The sequence below is a fragment of the Heloderma suspectum genome, chromosome 2 (genome assembly GCF_057233095.1).
Source record: "Heloderma suspectum isolate Gila_16-S chromosome 2, 16-S_ref, whole genome shotgun sequence".
NCBI lineage: Eukaryota > Metazoa > Chordata > Lepidosauria > Squamata > Helodermatidae > Heloderma > Heloderma suspectum.
Window position 1 is genome coordinate 113,361,206 of NC_139459.1, and position 21,577 is coordinate 113,382,782.

At 41.9% G+C, this 21,577-nt stretch overlaps 1 protein-coding gene across 2 annotated transcripts in view; it reads left to right on the plus strand.

The window, feature by feature from the left end:
• The window catches only part of CNTLN (centlein), a 267,130-nt gene that overhangs the window by 83,230 nt on the left and 162,323 nt on the right, over positions 1-21,577 (plus strand). For both annotated transcript variants that reach the window (XM_084834565.1, XM_084834566.1), the window contains exons 4-6: positions 1,705-1,839; positions 2,461-2,640; positions 9,462-9,595. In XM_084834565.1, the coding sequence (XP_084690691.1) occupies positions 1,705-1,839; positions 2,461-2,640; positions 9,462-9,595 (449 nt within the window). The remainder of the gene's footprint in view (positions 1-1,704; positions 1,840-2,460; positions 2,641-9,461; positions 9,596-21,577) is intronic.

Sequence of the window (21,577 nt, forward strand, 5' to 3'; positions counted from 1 at the left end):
ATTGCTGAGTGGTAGGCTCACCTGGCACTTCGGCCAGGCAGCAAATGATGATGTCATATGACATGTGGAGGGCTTGGTGGTGGTAGTGGTGTCATCCAGTCCTCATCTGTTTTTGGTTCTGCACACCTATTCTATGGTATATGTGTGTGTATGTGTTAATTTGATATCATTTTGGACTGTATTTGGTTGGAGCCTTAGACACTTAGTGCAACCTTCCCTAGTCAACTAATGGGCAGCTGAGATTCCTTTTTTCCCCTTTTGCTTCCATTCTTCCGAGCTTTCAATTTCAATCTTATCTGACAATGGGAATCCATGTCGCTGTACAAGCTTGAAATGGTCAGTGGGAAATATTGTAGACAGGAGAGATAAGTGTGTTGCTCACAAATATTAGAAATTGGAATGAATGTGTTTTGAGTTCTTGGTAACCTCCTTCCCCCATCTCCTTTTGCTACTGTGACTGTGCATCAGGGCTAGCCTGATTGTACCACCTCAAACTCTTTCTTTCCTTCCCATTGTTATAAGCTCACCCCAAACCTTTCTTTTGCTCTCCCAAGAGCATTAGGATCTCTGATTTACTTAATCCCTACCTCTTGACCTCCTCACACTCATAAACCCATCTCCAATCAGCCCAGACTGTTCACGCATGTCCTCAGCCTATCTTTAAGCACTGGAGCCCTTGGATTCAGCCATTGAGAGAACTAAGCTAATTTCCCAACAATCCAGTTCTCTTTGCATCCGGTAAGGTTTTTTTATGTTTGTATGTGTTTGTTTTTGTTTTGATTCATGAATGCTCTACCAAGTTAATTTCCCTGATTAACGAGACTACATTTTACTTTCTTGCCTGTGTATAATAAATTCCTCCATTGTTGAAGAAGCCAGGGGTGTGTGTGTGCGTGCGTGTGCGTCATTGGGTTTCTCCTGGCAGATGCTCTGTTGCAAGAGTTAAAATGTCCCTTAACAAATTGATATTTTGAGAATGTGTTCAAGTTTGTACATGTGTCTAGAGGAGCACATTCAATAACAGACTTAAAAACACAAACTACTTTTTCATGATGTTGGTATTTGAGAGATACATTTTTAAGAAAGCTATCTTTTCACAATGTTTGGCTTCTAGAATGAGATGTTCAGCTGAGATGTAACTTTCAAGATGCAAATATAACAAAGATATATACATTTTAGTCAGGAGCTGCCCGGGCTTGAAATCTGTGTGCTGCTGCCCAATGTGGTGAGTCATCATGCATGCAGGTTGGACTGTTCCTTGGACCATAAAAGGATTTCAGGCTCTGAAGTAACTGTGTTCCCCCTAACATAAATGGATTATAAGATATACCATGTCAGACTAGGACTTTTCCTGGGCAACAGCACTATCCCCTATGTCTGACTTCTTGCTTTAAGGTTCCTGGATCTCATCAACATCACCATCATCATCAAAAATAATAAGAGTAAAACTGAAATCTTCCTTATTTGTGCAAGTGTAGAATTTTGTCTAGTATCACCTATGCTACATAGGAATATAATAATTTATCTGAATAATAAGATCCCACAAAATGGTTCTGCATTGGATGTGAAGGTGCAAGCAAACAACAGGCAAAAACTGCAAATGCACTTGGTACATGTAAAACAAAAATTTGTGACTGTTTGAAGTTGTTGTTTGAATGTGTTCCTTTTTTCTCTTTTTAATTAATCATTTTTAATCTTTCATAGAGAACCTGTGGGCAACAAGAGGAAATAAACAACCTGGTACAGAGAAAGATAATTGTAGATGAGGAAAATGTTGCCTTGAAGAATGAGCTCTTCATCTTACAACAAAAATTTAAAGATAAAATCCAGGAACTTAAGGTATATTGACTTGTACATAGCACCAAGATGGCCACAGGTTTGAAGTAGTGCTTTGAGCTGCATCCATCTTTGTGGCATGGAAAGTGACAAGCTTAGAGGAAATATAGCCTTAGGCCTTAGGCTGTACCTTCCAGTTTTCTCTCACGCAGAAAACTCAGAGAAAGATGCTTTAAAGTGAAGAATCCACGCTTTATAACTTTCCGATAAATAGTTAATGATGGAAATGGAGCAAAGAAAGTAGGAGTGTGAAGATGTGGCTTCGTGTAATTAGATTCTGATGGGACTGGCATTATTAATTGATAAAGCCGAGGTCTGGGAGGATATGTCTGTGTGGGTCTCAAAAATAGCTGGGGACAGCATCAAAGGCAGCTTGATCAATTAATGGGCTCTTTGCAAATGTGTACTCATCAAAGCTGTCATCCAGCTAAAAAATATGACCCTTCCACCTGCATGAAAGAGGCCAATAAAAGTACACAGGTGACCTTGGCCATCAAATATAGAGGAAGCTGCTGTGAGGGTAAAACTGCACAGTTTATATTTGCTGATTAGTTCTCACTTTCCTTTTTTTCCTTTCCCCCCTTTTTTGTTTTGTTTATCGGCCCTGGTGGTACTGTTCTACAGGACACTAAGGAGTGTGTACTGAGAAAGGATGAGCAAAGCAGACTGGTTATAAAAAATCTGGAGGAGGAAAATGAGGGATTAAGTACACGCTATGCTGACCTGCTAAATGACCTGGAGAAACTGAGGAAGCGGGAGGCACAATGGAGAATAGAAAAATCTGGCATCGATGCAAAAATAAAGGTATGAGAAGGAAGAGGCTCCTGGATGTGATTTCAGAACCATCTTCTCACAGTCATTATGCTACATGTTATTTTCTTTAAATAACAAGTTATATATTCATAACTACCAGTGGGGACTGACATTCATTTACATTCCTTCACTTAAGACCCAAAGCTTTTTAAAAATTGATGTTGCAAAGCAGGAAGCTGACTTCAAATAGCCATCCTAAAATGTGATCATTAAATAATAAAAGGTATTTCATTCACATATAAACATTTTTTTAAAAATAGAAAGAATCCTGTCACTCCAAGATTTCCCCCCTCAATGAGATTGGCAGCCCAATGTTATGCATAAGAATATAAGAAGACCCCTACTGGATCAGACCCAAAGGTCCATCTAGTCAAGCATTCTGTTTCCAGTGTTAGCCAGCCAGAGTGTTTTTACTTGGAAGTATGTTCCACTGAGATCTGTGGCACTTCCAGGTAAATGTGCATAGGATTGCAGCGTTCATTTAATTTATGTAATGTTATTTCCATGAACACATGTTGTAATTATTCTTAAATTCTGTAATACATTTCATAGTAACCTTTAGAGGGCTTCACTCATGATGAGTTGCTGTACTATGATATGATCTTACTTTAAAAATGTATTGTTTATGATAAATGTATTGTCTGTCTTCCATTTTATTAAGATGCCTCATACATACAGAACTTGATACATATCTGTTTCTAGGAATTTATCATAGAATTGGTGTGTGATATATCTAGGGTTCCATAAAAACTAAATTGTTTAGGCTAATGAAACATCCATGGATAGATAAACCATAAGTTTTATAAGGATGCAGTCCTATTGGGATGGTGATATGCCTCCGAACTCGGAGGCGTACGGCCATCCAGTGCAAAGCAAGAGGAGTGGTGAGGCAATCTTTGCCTCCCTGCTCTTCCCACTCTCCGTTTTAGCTTGACAGGCTTTTTGGCCTGTCCAGCTGGGGCCTGTCAGAGGGGGGTGGAAGGAAGCTGAGAGGCCTGAGGATACAACGTAACCTGGCCTCTCCAGTCCCCTCCCTTCCCCACTCACCATAATACCCTTTTTAACCTCTCTCCGAGGATAAAGGCATCCGTCGTGGTTGGAGAGGGATCTGCCATGATTCTTTCTGTGCCGGCTGGGAGGGGGCAGGGAGCACAGATTCTGGGCTCTGTGGTCAGACCAGTGTCTCTGACTTTGGATCCAGGAATCCGAAATATCTTATCCCCCCCCCCCCCGACACTGTCTAGGGGCCATAGGATTGCTGTCCAGCATATTTTTAAAGTTTTATTTTTCCCACATAGGCTAGTTGCTAATGCATTGTGAGTAATGAATTATTTTTAGATATCTCTATGGACACATCTAGACTGTGGACATATCTACACTTCAAATGTATATGTGTGATTGTTGAGGCTTGCCCTAAAGATTTCTGGGAATTGTAGTTTGGTGATGCTGCTGATACCTTTGATATATTCCTAGTCCCAATCACAGGACTACTGTTCCCAGGCTCTCTGTGGGGAAGGAAAGGCCTTTAATTTGCTTAAACCTTTAGTTTAGGAATGCTGTATGGAAGAAACAGCAGGTAGATGGCAGTTCTCTAGATTTCACCTTGTATTTCCCTAATCTTTATGCCTCCAACTGCTCCTTCCAACCCCCTTCTCATTCTCTTTCTGCCTTGCCCCCCCCAGAATCTTACCTTCAATTTCTTTCTCTCTCTGTACCCCATCCCCACACTAGTTCCCTTGCTTTGATCTCTCCCTGCTCTGATGTTCATCTGCCACTTAGATTTTTCTTTCTTTCACTATTTCTCCCTTCCCGGGCTGTGTTCACATCATCTTTTCAATCTGTTTCCCTGCGAGTACTTCCCTGTCCATGTTCATTCTGTGCATCTCCCAAGCACCACCTTTGCCTGTCTCTCTGATAAATTCAGCTTCCCTTTCCTCAGACTATCCATTCTGCAAATGCACAGATATCTTTCCCAAAGTTGCTGCACTATATTCAGAGTTTTTGCTTTAAAAAAAAAAAGCCCGTTGTGGATTCTAGTCTCTCCCTGAACATGCAAGACCATCCCTGTAATCCAGGGGTGCAAAAGGTTTGGTCCACCAAGTTGTTTCTGGTGGCCTGCCAAGCTGTTTCTGATGCCCCACCAGGCCCCTGCATCTCCTGCCGAAAAAATTGCAGTGGCACTGCCTGGGTTATCCCTTCCTAGCGCTAGCAAGAGAAACCTTTCCCTTATCTCATATCTCTCAGCAGGGATCTGAGATAAGGAAGGGATTAACTTGCTTGCTAGTTATCTCAGCAGAGATCGGAGATAAGGAAAAAGTTTCTCTTGCTAGCATTAGCAATTTAACCCCTTATCTCCAATGGGAGATAAAGCTGTGTGTGTTTGTGTATGCACGTGTGTGAGCATGTGTATGTGTACACACTTGGGTATGCGCAGCTCCCTGTTGCTGCTTGATGGGCCCTTGGGGCCAAAAAGGTTGTGTAGCCCTGCTATAATCCATGATGTGTGATGGCTAAATGTGAATGTTGTTGAATGAAAGTCATACTGTACAATATCTAAGAAATGATATTTCTTATCACTTCACATGTTCTAGACCTGAGACTTAATACTGAATACATGATCTGGGAATAAGCCTATGGGGTGCCTGAAATCTTCCCTGTTTCTCAAAATATTTCTGCTTCACTTAAAAAATGACTTAGCGTATTGAAATGTTTATCCACAAACTTGGATGTATAAGGGCACAATCGTATTGGGATAGTCATCCGCCTCCGAACTCAGAGGTTACCGACTATCCAATGCAGGGCGAGTGGCGCATGGAGGGGATCTTCTCCCACATGTTCCAGCTGCCCTGCATTTGTGGTTAGATGGCCGATTTTGGCTGTGTAGCCAGGACACCTTGGACCGGGGGGTGGGGAGGCTGGATGGCGCATAGGAAGTAGCGTATCAGCGCTTCCACCATCCCCTCCCCACCCCCAGGAATGCCCCCTTTCCCCTGCTCCACACTGCTCTTATGAGCGCGGAACTGGGGACGAACTGCACCGCCTACAGGGTGGCGGGGGAGGGGGCAGGGAGTCGGTTTTCTGGGAACTGACCTCAGAGCCCTGGCTTGGTTCCCAGAAAACGAAAAATCCTATGGCTGTCTAGCCACTGTCTAGTAGCCATAGGATTGCGCCCTGTTTCTTAAGGCAGGAATTTCTGAATAGTTAGTTTGCACCATAGCAGGTATACCTTGTTTCCATTTAAAGTGCTGAATTACTTGCTGTTGTATATGGTGCCAGCACAATGTTGTTTACTAAAAGGCTGGGCTAATGTGCATAAGAACTTGGTTTAAATGCTCAAGTCTCTACTTAATGTTTTTTTCCCCATGGATTGATGGCAATTAGTTGGAAACCTCTTGGTTTATAACAGAAAACAATTCCAGGAAGAAACAATGCCATTTGAAGGGATGAGGAACTTCTAAATTAACTTGCCATGACACTAAGCTGGATGGCTTTCTCCAGAGTTCCACATCAGTCACATTTCTTTTTTCCTGTTTTTTTGTTTTGTTTTTGTAGTCTACAAATTGGCTAAATGTTGATTTTCCTTCCCAGTTTTTATGCTTTACGTTCTAGGGATCTAAATCAGAAAGCTTCTGTAACTTTAGCAGGCTGAAGTGGTTTCCACAATGGAGATCAAGATTTGAACTATTTACAATACTAAAGGTTTTCAGAAAATGTCTGACACCATTGCCTGCTCATTTGTAAAAGAAAGGTATTTTTTTTTTTATATATATACGTGACTGGCCTATTAAAGCAAACTCCAATAAGATAATAGATTCACATTTGATAGCATTCTCAAACTACTGTAATCCTTTTCATACAAAACAACAAGAAATTATCTCTTTACTCTTTTTTGGGCATGGGGTAGGAGTCATGATGACCAGGAATGAACACTTACTTGAGTATAGCCTGAGACAACAAATTCATTGCCTTAGTATTGTGCTATAAGAACACATGGGGTACCCAAACGAAATGGCTCCACCCTCTAACTAGTGTGGTTACTGGAGATATAAAAGGGGGAGGTAGAAAGATTGTGGAACCAAGGAGAACAGATAGAATGGTTTCTGTTTCTCTGGGGACACTAGGTAAAGCTTTGGGCCAATTGGCACTGCTAGTACCTAGACTATGAATAAGGGCCCAGAGAATCGCATCTGCATGTCTCTGGAGCTGATAGACCTCAACTGTCCATAAGAACCACCTGATCCAAGAAAGACACATTTCCTTGTCATGAGGCCAAGCTAAGCAAGCACATAGACTGAATATGGAAGGCATGGAGGGATACAAGTACTACTTCCACTCTCATCCTTGAGGGGACTCTACCTGTACTGTGAAAGTTTAGTAAGCCTAAATAAGTGCTGTAGAGAGGCTCTATTTTGTTTTACATCTTGTGTTTTGTCCTTATAGGAAGACCTCCAAACATGACATGAGAAAGTACATTCCAGAAATCCCTTTAAGTGCCTACTCATCAAATGTAGGCTACTCTGAGTTATCCAAACTGGCTTTTTTTCATTTGATCTGATGCAAAAAATAAGGAAATGAAAGTTTTTATTATTCCATTTTTGGGTTTTGCCCTTGAAAGCTTGTGTCTCATTAAAGAGGTTTAACCTTTCCCACACTTGGTCTAGTCAGAGGTTCAGGGATGTCGAAGGCTAGCATTCTTGTTTCACTGGATACCACGTAGATACCACATAGGAAATAGGATGATATTATGCTGTGGTTATGTGTTGATGTCACATGTTTGTATTTATTGAAGTGCATGACTTGATTGTACCATGATTAGCAGACTTATATCAAGCTATTTGCTGCAAGAGCTAAACTACTTGTGGCTCAACCACACTACGAGCGAGAAGGATCTTGGAATTGTTGTCGATCACAAGCTGAATATGAGCCAACAATGTGATGTGGCTGCAAAAAAGGAAAATGCTATTTTGGGCTGCATTCATAGAAGCATCGCTTCCAAATCCCGGGAAGTACTAGTTCCCCTCTACTCAGCACTGGTTAGGCCTCATCTGGAGTACTGTGTCCAGTTCTGGACACCACACTTTAAGAAGGATGCAGACAAACTGGAGAGGGTTCAGAGGAGGGCAACAAAGATGATCAGGGGACTGGAAACAAAGCCCTATGAAGAGAGACTGAAAGAACTGGGCATGTTTAGCCTTGAGAAGAGAAGACTGAGGGGAGATATGATAGCACTCTTCAAGTACTTGAAAGGTTGTCACAGAGAAGAAGGCCAGGATCTCTTCTTGATCATCCCAGAGTGCAGGACACGGAATAATGGGCTCAAGTTACAGGAAGCCAGATTCCGGCTGAACATCAGGAAAAACTTCCTGAGTGTCAGAGCAATACGACAATGGAACCAATTACCTGGGGAGGTGGTGGGCTCTCCCACACTGGAGGCCTTCAAGACGAGGCTGGACAGCCATTTGTCAGGGATGCTCTGACTTGGATTCCTGCATTGAGCAGGGGGTTGGACTCGATGGCCTTGTAGGCCCCTTCCAACCCTACTATTCTATGATTCTATGATACTTGTTTATTTTCATTTATGACAATAATACATTATTTACAGCCTTTTTTTGTATCCACAAAAGTCTGAACTGATTGGCTACTCTTAGTTTGAGCCGGTGGCTATCCATGAATTAATTGGGATCTTGAAAAGTTTTCTTAGTAGCCAGGAATTAAGCCTGGCTACTGAGTGTTGAAGAAAAAGCTGAACTTCTATAATGTACCATGTTGTTCTATTGTGTCCACTGTTGGGAGGCTTTTAAAAAGCCTAATTACTCTGTGTGTATGGTGGGGGAACACTCTCGTTCTGTGTGTGTGTGTATGTGTAAAAGCAGTAATATTTGTCAACATCACCCTCTCTGTGTTTGACCTGTTATGATTGTCCTCTCCTTCTGTGTCTCCAAAACCTTAGATTTTCTGGCTCTCTTTGCCCTTGTCTGCCCCTGCTACTGACCTTCCTTTTTATATCCCTAGACAGTTTTCTGGCCCTCTTTTCACCTACTCCTCTTTCCTTTTAATAATGATCTCTGTTCTTTTTCTGTAACTGTTGATGGTGTGTCCACCCAACAGATCACAGAATAATCTTTTGAGTCAGACTTGGTCAAAGATGAACAAATAATTTCCTAGAAAAACTCTGGGTTTCTCTTTCACTTTATTAAGCACAGTTCTGGTATCTGTTCTGCAAGTGACAATTGTGCTGCTAAGACCTTTTCATTTCAGCAAGCTTTTAGTGGGTTAAAGGTCTTCTCCCTGTTTTTACGCTGAATTATTTTATCCCAGCCTTGGTTTTGTATGAAATTGATTTTAGTAATTTGAACTGTTTTTACTGTAATTCCAATTATTTTTATTGGGGTTTATGTTTATTAAGAACTTTTTGTAAGGCATTTTGAACTTATTTTATCAAGAAAATCAAAGTATACATTTTTAAAAAATAATGAAAAATAAGTATTAAAAAAGGGAGTTTTCCTGTTCTGCATTACTAAGACTCAAATGCAGCAAGCACAATTGCACAATCATTTCTGTCATTACTGCAGGGCACTGTAAATTGTCTAACTGCATTATTTTACTTTATATTAGTTTTTATTTAATCTTAATTCCAAATGGATTCATTTTTCTTGAGTTTGGAGTAAGCAGATCTCACTTATTACATCTGGCCGTCATATGTGCTTGAAACTAATACTACTGTTGATCCTCTTATAATTGCATAATCTTTTTGTTTATTGTTTAATATTTTAATATTTTAATATTTTAATAGTATAAAATATGTTTTCCAGAATTTGGAGGCTGATTTAACAGAGGCAAGGGGGCAAATGGAAATCTTACACAGTAGATGCAATGATCTGGCATCTCAGCTGGGTGATAAGCAGATTGAGCTAACACAAAAAGATTTGGATGTGGCCAGAGCTAGGTATGTATACCACATTTTATAAGGAAGTTGTGAACTTCTCTTGATAATGAATATGGGGAAATGTCAAATGGTTTGGATTTGTAGAAAATCCATTCCAGTGCTTTGCACACTGTGGAGTAAATTTAGGATGTCCACTGTTTATGCAGACTATCTCAGTGCCTTTTGGCTTCTATTATGGACATTATTTAAAAAATGCACATCTTTAATTAGCATTGGGTCAGAGAGTTCTCAGTCTCCACTGAAAGTCACAAAACATCAATATGATTAGTAACATAAGCAATTAATCTGAGAGGCTAAATGCCTGAAACTGACGAAAGTTTGAAGCCTAACTTTCACTTTTTAATTAGAGTTAAGTCTGACAGGTCAGCAGGAGTCTGCTGCTAAAGGTTTAAAATGTTGTGATTTCAGCTTTATCTGAGGTTTTTTTCACAACTTAAATTGAATCCTGAGGATTAATATTACATGTACGAAATGTGAAGCAAGGCTGAACTAAGAAAGCTTGTGAAATTCAGGCAGGGAAGACCTATGGTCCAGCTAATGTAACTGTTGCTACCCATGGTGTAAATAGTTTGGATCTTATACTGTCCTAGCAAAAATGTCCAAAGCACAATGATAGCAGTAGTAAAAGATACAATATAGCAATGATGACAGCTGCTGAGAGTCCCTAGCAATCATGTCATCAGCCACCAATCACAGCATCACTCCTCATGATGCTCCACATTAGCTATGCATGGCTAATACAAACACAGTGATGATGCAACTTAACTGATTGCACATCCCCACATTCAGAAAACTGCAACATTCAGGGAAAATATTTGTCTCCTAGAATGCTCTATTACTGATCTGAAAGTTGCTATTATTCAACAAAAGAAATTTAAAGGCAGACTCTAGTAAGGCATTGTTGAACCAGAATTTATTAGTAAGTTTGGTTCTATTGTTTAGGACCCAATCTAGACCAAGATTCTTCCAATACATGTATTAAATTACTGATGTTGTGAATGGTCACTGTGCTCTTCCTCATGAAAACTTATGCCACAATAAATCTATATTTAAGATGCCCCAAGATTCCTTTTTGGATTTGCTGTAACAGACTTTTCCCCCAGACTTGGGCTGCAATCTTAAATACACTTACTCATTGGGACATTGTGAGACTTACGTCCAAGTAAACACACATAGGTTTGTACTGTAACACAGCTCCTCTGGAATAGCTACATTATGTTCTATGCCAGGGGTCTCAATATGGGTACCTTCGATGGCACCCATGAAGGGATCTCCAACATGGTGCCTGCGGGCACCCACAAAACTTTGTAGGAGGTGAGTCTTTATCCTTCCAACGTTGTACTATCAGTCCTTTAGCTGTCAAAAGGGCACGGAATCAATTAACGCTGGCCATTTGTTAATTTCCATAAAGCAGGTAAATAATTTAAAAGAGCATCAGTGAATATTAAAGACTGTTCATTTATTTGTGTAATAATCTGCTCCCAAAAAGAAGCAACTACTGGACATTGCCAAAACATGTGTTTAAAACAAGCATTTGCTGTATTGCACCGCCAGCAATTAGTTGAATTAGACAATCCCTTATTAAAGAGACGTTGCGCTGTCCAGTAGACACGAAGCAAAAGGTTTTGCTAAATAAGATGCAGACTAAGACCCACAGATGCCACAGTGGCAATCTGATTAGGCATTTTGTGATGGTGCCCACAGCAGTATCTCAAATTCCCGAATGTGCCCACAGGTCCAAAAAGGTTGGGGACCCCTGTTCTAGGCAATGTTTCCTCAATGCAATGACTATAATGGTGTGTAGCCTCAAAGGAACTTATGGGGTCACAGAATTGTCTTGTCATCTTTTATGACATTACACTAGTGTATGCAAAGCCATGGAAAGGTTAATGTTATTCAATGCAGAATCAGAAAATAGCAAGAGATCTTCTCTTTAGGGTAGTGTTGGAAGGAATTCTCACGATACTCATTGTTGTTTTAATATCCACATTAAGCCCTCATACTTTTTAAAATAGCTCTATGCTAGTAAGAAGACCTACGATACAGATTATTAATATACCAATAAAACAAAGCTAGAAAGTATTCACACAGAATATGCTAAGGATGATGAATGCCACGGGCACGATATATATGTAGACCAAGATTTTGTCTTCCACTAGATATATTACATTACTGATGTTTTGAATGGTCACTGTGCTCTCACTCATGAAAGCTTGTGCCACAATACATCTCTATTTAAGATGCCCCATCCAGCATGTTGAGTGACAGCAGTTGCTTGCCTTACTGAAACTTTAGAAAGCTAGATTTCATTTTGCATACATAAAATACACAGGATGTGACATTCAACTCAGATATAAAAATCAGCTTTCAGTGGAACGTGGTGCTTGAAATTCTACCCCAAGTGAAGCTCCCATTATATAATTGCCTAACAGGGAGGCTATGATAGATATTGTAACTAGAGCCGTGTTCGGGCATTTAGAATCTGTATACAATAAACATGCGAGGAGGAGGAGTGCTCGAGCTCTGCCTCCCTCTTTGCGCGTTTCCTTTGCCCTGTACTTGTTGGAGGGTGACTGTCTGAAGACAACCACCTCCTGTGTCCGTGGACGCTCTCCATGTGATTAAGAACCCTGGAAAAATCAGTGTCCTAGCTCGCGTGGAGAGCGTCCACAGATACAAGAGGCGCTCCTCTTCAGACCATTGCCCTGCATGAGTACAGAGTGCTGGAAACATGCAAGGACTAGTGAGGCAGGACTAGAGCACTCCTTCTCCTCACGTGTTGATTGTACATGGATTCTGAATGCCCAAATAGGGTTCATGCCTCCTTGTCTACATGTGTTTAGTCATGCACATGCACCAGAATGGACACACATTAGGCTTGTTATTCCTAATGTCTGTCCATTGGTGTGGTAGTAGTATGCCACAGTGAGAATTATGGCATCCAGGTTGAGAAAGAAACAAAAAGCTAGAGTTCGGAGTAATCAAATCTTATACATATAATTCAAAGTCATGAGTTAGTTGGTCATCCCTTTTTTACTGCCTTCCTGTTGACTGATTCTCATGAAACACACTTCATTGGAAAGCTCTTGACATGCAAATTCCATGAATAACACCAGTTTTCATATAATTCAAAGTCGGGAGTTTATTTAACTCTATAAAGCATTTTGTTGTTGTTAAGAATTAGGATATCTTCTATAACAATATACTAAGAAGTTTTATTTTTAATATTAAAAAATGTCAAGTATAATTAAACAAACATAATTAATTGAAAATTGGAAGAAAATGAAATATGAACACACACAAAATCTGTACACCTTTATAAACACAAGTGAAGCCCAAAATACAATGATATGCCAGTAACGTATGGCCTGTAAACAAATTATGAAGGGATTAAGAGACACTTACAGTTAAAAGTAACCCATTCATTGCTAAGAAAGGAAGTCTCAAGCTGTTAAATTTAACAAAATAACATTTAAATATCTCTGTACACCATTATAAACATAGGTGCAGGACAAGGTCCAATGATATGCCAGTAACATACAGCCTGTAAACAAATAATGAAGGGATCTATGTTGCCATGTGCACTCATTGGCAAACCTCAAGATCCAGGCTGTTGATGGACCACAACAAGGATGTTACATTGGCTGCCCTGGAGTTTATACCAAGAATGTTATATTTAAGGAAGTTTTGTAAAGATAAAAGGTGTAACACTTTGAATGTTTCAGTAAACACAGTTGCTCAAGTTAAACCTTCCATTAGATTTGATTTTTCTCTGCAAACTCTGTTCATGGGTAACCAACTGGTATGCAGTTTACTACACAGTTAGAATGTTTATGTAAACAGCATGTAATTTATGTAAACTGGGGATGCTTCTCTTAACTTTTCTTTTGTATGGTAGGAACAGGGATGAGTGCATCCCTTTCTGTTTCATATTACATTGGCGAAATACTGTTTTATTCTGTCCATCTATGTTCAGACACTCACAAAACTGAGCTGCGTTCCAAGCTAGATGAAACAGCAACAAATCGCTCACTAGCAAATCTGTCACCTATGCTCAGGCCCTTTGTTCTGCTTTGTCATTCAGACATTTACGTGTAGGGCATTAACCTCACAATTTATAGATAAATGTGTATCTGAAGTTTGAAATTGTGAGCTTTGAGGTCTCTTTCTTTATAGCCTTTGTGAGGCTCCATTAAAGCTGCTAGGTTTTGAAAGGTGTCCTGTGATCAACTGCAGTATCCTGCTGCTTGGCTGCTCTACCTCTTCTTGCAATGTAATGACTACACTTTGTGTGAAAGTTCGCTCGGCAGGAGAAGGCTTTGACTTCAGCAGCTGTGGGAATGAACAGAGCAGCTGCTTCACCTGAAGCTCCTGAGAGAGAGAGAGAGAGAGAGAGACATACACACACATACACCCCCCCCCCATAGGAAATCCCCACTCCTCCCCCAGTCTAGTGTCCTTCTTCATGGCAAATTACAGAAATGGGGAGAAGGGGCAATCATTACCGTCTTGGTATCTGATTTCACTTACAATGCTATCTACATTAATATGAAGTCCAAAAATTAATGTCTGGAAGCATTAATTTAACTGAAGTGTACATTGTTGTAGTACCAAACATCAGATAGTGACCTATATAAAAGTTGTGATATAGAAAATTAGAGTCCAATAAAGAGTCCAGGAGATTCCAGAGTTCTTAAACCAACGACAAGTATTTATCTAGCCTCTGTTCTATTGCTTACACTTTCTTAGTGCACCCCCAAGGGGATATTAAGTATTACAGAGTGCTATGAAATCAAATTGCTATGTCCTGAAGAGCCGGGCAGACCACATTGCACCAGTGCTAGGAATCTCAACACATCTGAAGAGCTAAGAATTAGGATATACTTGTATCAGTGATTCAAACAAGCCACGCTTTACAATAGGAATGGACATTATGTGTCCAATTTGAGACAAGGCCATTGCAAGTGCAAGTGGGGCTATAGATATGATCCAGAGTTAACTGCCCACAGTAAGATGTTTGGAGTATTCTATTATGAGGAGAGACTGAAAGAACTGGGCATGTTTAGCCTTGAGAAGAGAAGACTGAGGGGAAATATGATAGCACTCTTAAAGTACTTGAAAGGTTGTCACAGAGAGGAAGGCCAGGATCTCTTCTCAATCATCCCAGAGTGCAGGACACGGAATCATGGGCTCAAGTTACAGGAAGCTGGATTCCGGCTGAACATCAGGAAAAACTTTGTGATTGTTGGAGGAATATGACAATGGAAGCAATGACCTAGGGAAGTGGTGGGCTCTCCCACACTGGAGGCATTCAAGATGAAGCTGGACAGCCATCTATCAGGGATGCTTTGACTTAGATTCCTGCATTGAGGAGGGGGTTGGACTCGGTCTTACAGGCCCCTTCCAACCCTACTATCCTATGATTCTATGATTGGGAATTGGGGTGTTTGCCTAGTCTGGATGGGGTTGCACTCCCTCTGAAGGAGCAGGTCCATAGTTTGGGGCTGCTCCTGAATCCATCTGTATAACTGGAGGCCCAGGTGGCCTGGAGCTCCCATTACCAACTTCAGTTGGTACACCAAGTATGGCCATTCCTGGATAGGGATAGCCTAGATAGGGATAGCCACAGTGATCCATGCACTGGTAACTTCCCATTTAGACTACTGCAGTGTGCTCTATGTGGGGCTGCCCTCATGCGTGGTTCAGAAGCTGCAACTAGTTCAGAATGCAGTAGCTAGGGTGCCCACTGGGACACCTAACTATGCTCACAAAACAGCTGTGTTAAAAGAACTGCACCAGCTGCCTATTAGGTGCCAAGCCATGTACAAGGTTATGTTATTGTCACACAAAGCCATAAACAACTTGGGACCAGGATACCTTGCAGACCGCCTAGCAGACAAGTACGGGAAGACAGATTCTGGCTGAACATCAGGAAAAGCTTCCTGATTGTTAGAGGAATATGACAATGGAACCAATTACCTAGGGAATCATAGAATAGTAGGGTTGGAAGGGGGCTACAAGGCCATTGAGTCCAACCCCCTGCTCAATGCAGGAATCCAAGTCAGAGCATCCCTGACAGATGGCTGACCAGCCTCGTCTTGAATGCCTCCAGTGTGGGAGAGCCCACCACCTCCCTAGGTCATTGCTTCCATTGTCGTATTGCTCTAACCGTCAGGACGTTTTTCCTGATGTTCAGCCGGAATCTGGTTTCCTGTAACTTGAGCCCATTATTCCGTGTCCTGCACTCTGGGATGATCAAGAAGAAATCCTGGCCTTCTTCTCTGTGACAACCTTTCAAGTACTTGAAGAGTGCTATCATATCTCCTCTCAGTCTTCTCTTCTCAAGGCTAAACATGCCCAGTTCTTTCAGTCTCTCTTCATAGGGCTTTGTTTCCAGTCCCCTGATCATCTTTGTTGCCCTCCTCTGAACCCTCTCCAGTTTGTCTGCATCCTTCTTAAAGAGTGGTGCCCAGAACTGGACACAGTACTCCAGATGAGGCCTAACCAGTGCTGAGTAGAGGGGAACTAGTACTTCCCGGGATTTGGAAGCTATGCTTCTATTAATGCAGCCCAAAATAGCATTTTCCTTTTTTGCAGCCACATCACATTGTTGGCTCATATTCAGCTTGTGATCGACAACAATTCCAAGATCCTTCTTGCTTGTTGTGTTGTTGAGCCACGTATCCCCCATCTTGTAACTGTGCCTTTGGTTTCTTTTTCCTAGGTGCAGAACTTGGCATTTATCCCTATTAAATGTTATTCTGTTGTTTTCTGCCCAGTGCTCCAGTCTATCCAGATCACTTTGAATTTTGTTTCTGTCTTCCAAAGTATTAGCTATCCCACCCAATTTTGTGTCATCTGCAAATCTGATCATTCCCTGCACCTCCTCCTCCAAGTCATTAATAAAAATGTTGAAGAGCACTGGGCCCAGGACTGAGCCCTGCGGTACCCCACTCGTTACCTCTCCCCAGTTTGAGAAGGTCCCATTGATAAGCACTCTTTGAGTCCGATTCTGTAGCCAACTGTGGATCCACCGGATCGTTGTTTCATCTAGCCCACTTTGAGCTAGTTTGCTTTGTGAATGTTCTAGACTGGCCTGTGCCTGTTTCTCTACTCACTAGAGGTTAAAAGCAGAGTCCCACTTGTGTGAAAGTGTGTGTTACAAGACAAATAGTCTTGTAGTGGTGGTGGGCTCTCCCATACTGGAGGCATTCAAGGTGAAGCTGGACAGCCACCTGTCAGGGATGCTTTGACTTGGATTCCTGCATTGAGCAGGGGGTTGGATTCATTGGTCTTATAAGCCCCTTCCAACCCTTTTGTTGTTCAGTCGTTAAGTTGTGTCTGACTCTTCGTGACCCCATGGACCATAGCACGCCAGGCCTTCCTGTCCTCCGCTCTCTCCCAGAGTGTGCTCAATTTCATATTCGTTGCATCGGTGATGCTATCTAGCCATCTCATCCTCTGCCATCTCATCCTCTGCCGTCCCCTTCTCCTTTTGCCTTCAATCTTTCCCAGCATCAGGGTCTTTTCCAGGGAGTTTTCTCTTCGCATTAGGTGGCCAAAATATTTGAGCTTCGGCTTCAATATCTGTCCTTCCAATGAGCACTCAGGGTTGATTTCCTTTAGGATGGACTGATTTGACCTCCATGCAGTCCAGGGGACTCGTAAGAGTCTTCTCCAGCACCACAGTTCGAAAGCATCGATTCTTCAGCGCTCAGCCTTCCTTATAGTCCAGATCTCACAGCCATACGTTGCTACTGTGAAAATCATAGCTTTGATTATACGAACCTTTGTCAGCAAGGTGATGGCTCTGCTTCTTACTATGCTGTCTAGGTTTGCCATAGCTTTCCATGATTCTCATTTGCTCCTGCCACAGAACTCTCCATCTGAGTTTAAAACGAAGTTTGGAGGTTTCATTATTTAAAAGTCTCTCTGGTGGCATTAAGGACTAATTGTAGCATAGGCTTTTGTGGACTAGAGCACATTTCATCAGATGCATGAAGTGTTAATCATCGCTTAGGGTATACATGGGTATAGAGGGGAAAAAGTGAATAATGGAATGAAAGCTTTATATTTGTCTTTCTAGTATTCATAGGCATTCCTATGGCTGGATTCTCATGACATCTTGCAATAGAATCATAGAATCATAGAATAGTAGGGTTGGAAGGGGCCTACAAGGCCATCGAGTCCAACCCCCTGCTCAATGCAGGAATCCAAGTCAGAGCATCCCTGACAAATGGCTGTCCAGCCTCGTCTTAAAGGCCTCCAGTGTGGGAGAGCCCACCACCTCCCCAGGTAATTGGTTCCATTGCCGTATTGCTCTGACACTCAGGAAGTTTTTCCTGATGTTCAGCCGGAATCTGGCTTCCTGTAACTTGAGCCCATTATTCCGTGTCCTGCACTCTGGGATGATCAAGAAGAGATCCTGGCCTTCTTCTCTGTGACAACCTTTCAAGTACTTGAAGAGTGCTATCATATCTCCCCTCAGTCTTCTCTTCTCAAGGCTAAACATGCCCAGTTCTTTCAGTCTCTCTTCATAGGGCTTTGTTTCCAGTCCCCTGATCATCTTTGTTGCCCTCCTTTGAACCCTCTCCAGCTTGTCTGCATCCTTCTTAAAGTGTGGTGCCCAGAACTGGACACAGTACTCCAGATGAGGCCTAACCAGTGCTGAGTAGAGGGGAACTAGTACTTCCCGGGATTTGGAAGCGATGCTTCTATTAATGCAGCCCAAAATAGCATTTGCCTTTTTTGCAGCCACATCACATTGTTGGCTCATATTCAGCTTGTGATCGACGACAATTCCAAGATCCTTCTCGCTCGTAGTGTGGTTGAGCCACGTATCCCCCATCTTGTAACTGTGCATTTGGTTTCTTTTTCCTAGGTGCAGAACTTGGCATTTGTCCCTATTAAATGCCATTCTGTTGTTTTCTGCCCAGCACTCCAGTCTATCCAGATCACTTTGAATTTTGTTTCTGTCTTCCAAAGTATTAGCTATCCCTCCCAATTTTGTGTCATCTGCAAATTTGATCAGCATTCCCTGCACCTCCTCCTCCAAGTCATTAATAAAAATGTTGAAGAGCACTGGGCCCAGGACTGAGCCCTGCGGTACCCCACTCGTTACCTCTCCCCAGCTTGAGAAGGTCCCATTGATAAGCACTCTTTGAGTCCGATTCTGTAGCCAACTGTGGATCCACATGATCGTTGTTTCATCTAGCCCACTTCGAGCAAGTTTGCTCATCAGGATATCATGGGGCACTTTGTCGAAAGCTTTGCTGAAGTCGAGGTATATGATGTCTACAGCATTCCCACGGTCTACAAGGGAGGTGACTTGATCAAAAAATGAGATCAGATTTCTCTGGCAGGACTTGTTTTTGACAAATCCATGTTGGCTTCGAGTAATCACGGCATTGATGTCAAGGTGCTTCCAGATGGATTGCTTTATGATCTGCTCCAGAATTTTCCCAGGGATTGATGTCAGACTGACTGGTCTGTAGTTCCCAGGTTCCTCCTTTTTACCCTTTTTGAAGATAGGGACAACGTTAGCCCTCCTCCAGTCATCTGGCACTTCCCCGGTCCTCCATGATTTCTCAAAGAGAATAGACAGCGGTTCTGAGAGTTCTTCTGCCAGTTCCTTTATTACTCTAGGATGCAGTTCATCTGGCCCTGGAGATTTGAACTCATTCAAAGTAATGAGGTGTTCCTTGACCATATGCCTGTCGATCTCAAGCTGCAATCCTGCCCCTTCAGCCTGTACTTCGCCTTTGCCAGGGGGGTCATAGACCCTCTTTTGGGAGAAGACTGAGCCAAAGTAGGAATTGAGCACCTCTGCCTTTTCTTTGTCATCTGTTATCATTTTGCCATCCTTATTTAATAGCTGAACAACCATTTCTTTCCTCTGCCTTTTACTATGCACGTAGCTGAAGAAAGCCTTTTTGTTGTTTTTAGCATCCCTCGCTAACCTCACCTCGTTCTCCGCTTTAGCCTTCCTGACGCCATCCCTGCAATTCTGTGCTACCTGCCTGTACTCTTCCTTTGTTACTTGGCCTTCTTTCCACTTCCTAGAGATCAGTGAGTTAAAATACATTCAACAAAATAGCACAATAAAAGAATAAAAGCATATGGCAGAAATAAAATGGACTAAAAAAGCTAGCAGCAGATGGAAAAGGCCTAGGGAAATTTTTAAAAAAAGATCTTTGCCTGGGGCTGAAATGACATCCAAGTAGGTGCCAGGCATGTCTTTCATGGTATGGCATTCCACAGCCAGGGTGCAGCCACCAAAAAGATTTTTTCCAGTTGTTCCAGGTGGATCTAGTTGTATTTCATGGCCCTGTGGCCCCACTGTTTCTTCTTTTCACCACTTTAGCCATGTTGTATATATCTACCAAATGAGGATGAGTCCTGTTGTATCTGATGAAGTGAGTGTTAGTCCACAAAAGCTTATAACAAAGCTTATAGCAAATAATGTGAGATAAAACTCTTTTGTTTTTGCTGTAATTTTTTCTTCTTTTGCTTTAGAAGTTGTTTAATGGGAAACACCGGTGTGTACCAGTGATCGTTTCCTTTTAAGCAGGAGTGGGGAAGTACACAAGAGCAACCGATATGAGCATGACTCTAAATCATATGGTGTTATGGTCCTGTGGACTGTATCCTACAGCTTCTTATCCATGCTGCCACTTCTATTGGGATTGACCCATCAGTGCATCTAGCAAACCTTTCCACTTTTCAGCAGTAAAAGTCATTATCTGGTTAACAATCTCCCAACATATTAACCTTCTTTAGTCTTTTACTTGACCTGTTACATAAGTCATATCCCTGTTATCTGAATTTCTTGTATCCATTGGAGTTAAGATGGACAAATAATAATGTTTTGTTTATTAGGCTAAATATGCCCAGTTCTTTCAGTCTCTCCTCATAGGGCTTTGTTTCCAGTCCCCTGATCATCTTTGTTGCCCTCCTCTGAACCCTCTCCAGTTTGTCTGCATCCTTCTTAAAGAGTGGTGCCCAGAACTGGACACAGTACTCCAGATGAGGCCTAACCAGTGCTGAGTAGAGGGGAACTAGTACTTCCCGGGATTTGGAAGCTATGCTTCTATTAATGCAGCCCAAAATAGCATTTTCCTTTTTTGCAGCCACATCACATTGTTGGCTCATATTCAGCTTGTGATCGACAACAATTCCAGGATCCTTCTCGCTTGTAGTGTTGTTGAGCCACGTATCCCCCATCTTGTAACTGTGCCTTTGGTTTCTTTTTCCTAGGTGCAGAACTTGGCATTTATCCCTATTAAATGTCATTCTGTTGTTTTCTGCCCAGTGCTCCAGTCTGTCCAGATCACTTTGAATTTTATTTCTGTCTTCCAAAGTATTAGCTATCCCGCCCAATTTTGTGTCATCTGCAAATTTGATCAGCACTCCCTGCACCTCCTCCTCCAAGTCATTAATAAAAATGTTGAAGAGCACTGGGCCCAGGACTGAGCCCTGCGGTACCCCACTCATTATCTCTCCCCAGTTTGAGAAGGTCCAATTGATAAGCACTCTTTGAGTCCGATTCTGTAGCCAACTGTGGATCCACCGGATCGTTGTTTCGTCTAGCCCACTTTGAGCTAGTTTGCTCACCAGGATATCATGGGGCACTTTGTCGAAAGCTTTGCTGAAGTCGAGGTATATGATGTCTACAGCATTCCCACTGTCTACAAGGGAGGTTACTTGATAAAAAAATGAGATCAGATTCATCTGGCAGGATTTGCTCTTGACAAATCCATGTTGGCTTCGAGTAATCACTGCATTGTTTTCAAGGTACTTACAGATGGATTGCTTTATCATCTGCTCCAGAATTTTCCCTGGGATTGATGTCAGACGGACTGGTCTGTAGTTCCCAGGTTCCTCCTTTTTACCCTTTTTGAAGATAGGGACAACATTAGCCCTTCTCCAGTCATCTGGCACTTCCCCCGTCCTCCATGATTTCTCAAAGAGAATAGACAGCGG